General features: G+C 59.8%; 1 protein-coding gene across 1 annotated transcript in view; it reads left to right on the forward strand.

The window, feature by feature from the left end:
• Nucleotides 1–998, forward strand: part of VOLCADRAFT_97128 (uncharacterized protein) — a gene marked incomplete at both ends in the record, with an annotated part of 18,087 nt that overhangs the window by 6,530 nt on the left and 10,559 nt on the right. The window contains one exon of the mRNA XM_002956117.1: nucleotides 353–665. Within this exon, the coding sequence (XP_002956163.1) occupies nucleotides 353–665 (313 nt within the window). The remainder of the gene's footprint in view (nucleotides 1–352; nucleotides 666–998) is intronic.

Genomic DNA, 998 nt, shown 5'->3' on the forward strand with positions numbered 1-998 from the left:
AATATCTGTTTATGCTTTAGTGGACTGAGCGGTAAGCGGGAAGTGCTGAAAATGTGTGTGTATGTATGTATGTGTTGAATCAACGGGTGCCGCCTATCTCCTGACCCGTGCCCCCCTTTGCCCCTAGGTTGACCGCTTACCGCCGTACTTATCCTGCTCTTCACTGCTCTTCACTGCTCTTCACTGCGCTTTACGTCCGTTGGAAAAAGTATTGAACCTTTACTTCTTGCACGTCTAATTATCCCCCCTCCCCCGCTGCTCCTCTCCCCCCCCGTCTATACACACACACACAAACCCACCTCCTCCTCCTCACCCACCCACCCACCCATCCGTTCTTGAACCTCCCCGACAGGCTCCCGCAATGGCTCCCCGGAATGCTCCCGCTTCGGTGGTGGTTTCGGAGCCGCCTCAGCAGCCGGCGGCGGCCTGGCCCTGATGCCCACCCAGCCCGACTTGCTTTCCGACGCGCAGCGCTGGGTCGCCAACTGGCCGGATGCAGTGGGTCAGACCAACTTGCTGTCCGCGTTTCATGTGGCTGAGCAACACGCGGCGGCGGATTGCTGGTACATTCTGTCGGATGGCTTGGCACACGACCAGCAGGCGTGCCTGGAGTACTTGTGCGCGCAGGAGCGAGGCGGGGTGTTTGCCGGTTATACATGCCGTGGGTAGGTTTGGGGGGAATAAGGGGGTGGGGAAAAGCGGGGGGAGAGGTCTGGTGGGGGTGGGGGGGTGGGGGGTGGGGGGAAGGACGAACCACACACGATTGAAGCTGCTGCCAGGACAAGAGTGTATCAAACGTAGAACTGACCGAAAGGCGTCCGTGAAGACCGCGACCTCGGGATGACGAAGTGAAGAAGATGTTGGAAAGACTGGGGGGGGGGAAATGCGGGTTTGTGCTGGAAGGAGGGGTGGGGAGGGCAGGGGGAGCAGTAAGGGGGTTGGGATTTGGGAGGGAAGGCGTGAATGAATGGCAGGAAGGGGAAGTGGGAGTGGGAGGG

This window comes from Volvox carteri (assembly GCF_000143455.1).
Source record: "Volvox carteri f. nagariensis unplaced genomic scaffold VOLCAscaffold_58, whole genome shotgun sequence".
In the NCBI taxonomy this organism is placed as follows: domain Eukaryota; kingdom Viridiplantae; phylum Chlorophyta; class Chlorophyceae; order Chlamydomonadales; family Volvocaceae; genus Volvox; species Volvox carteri.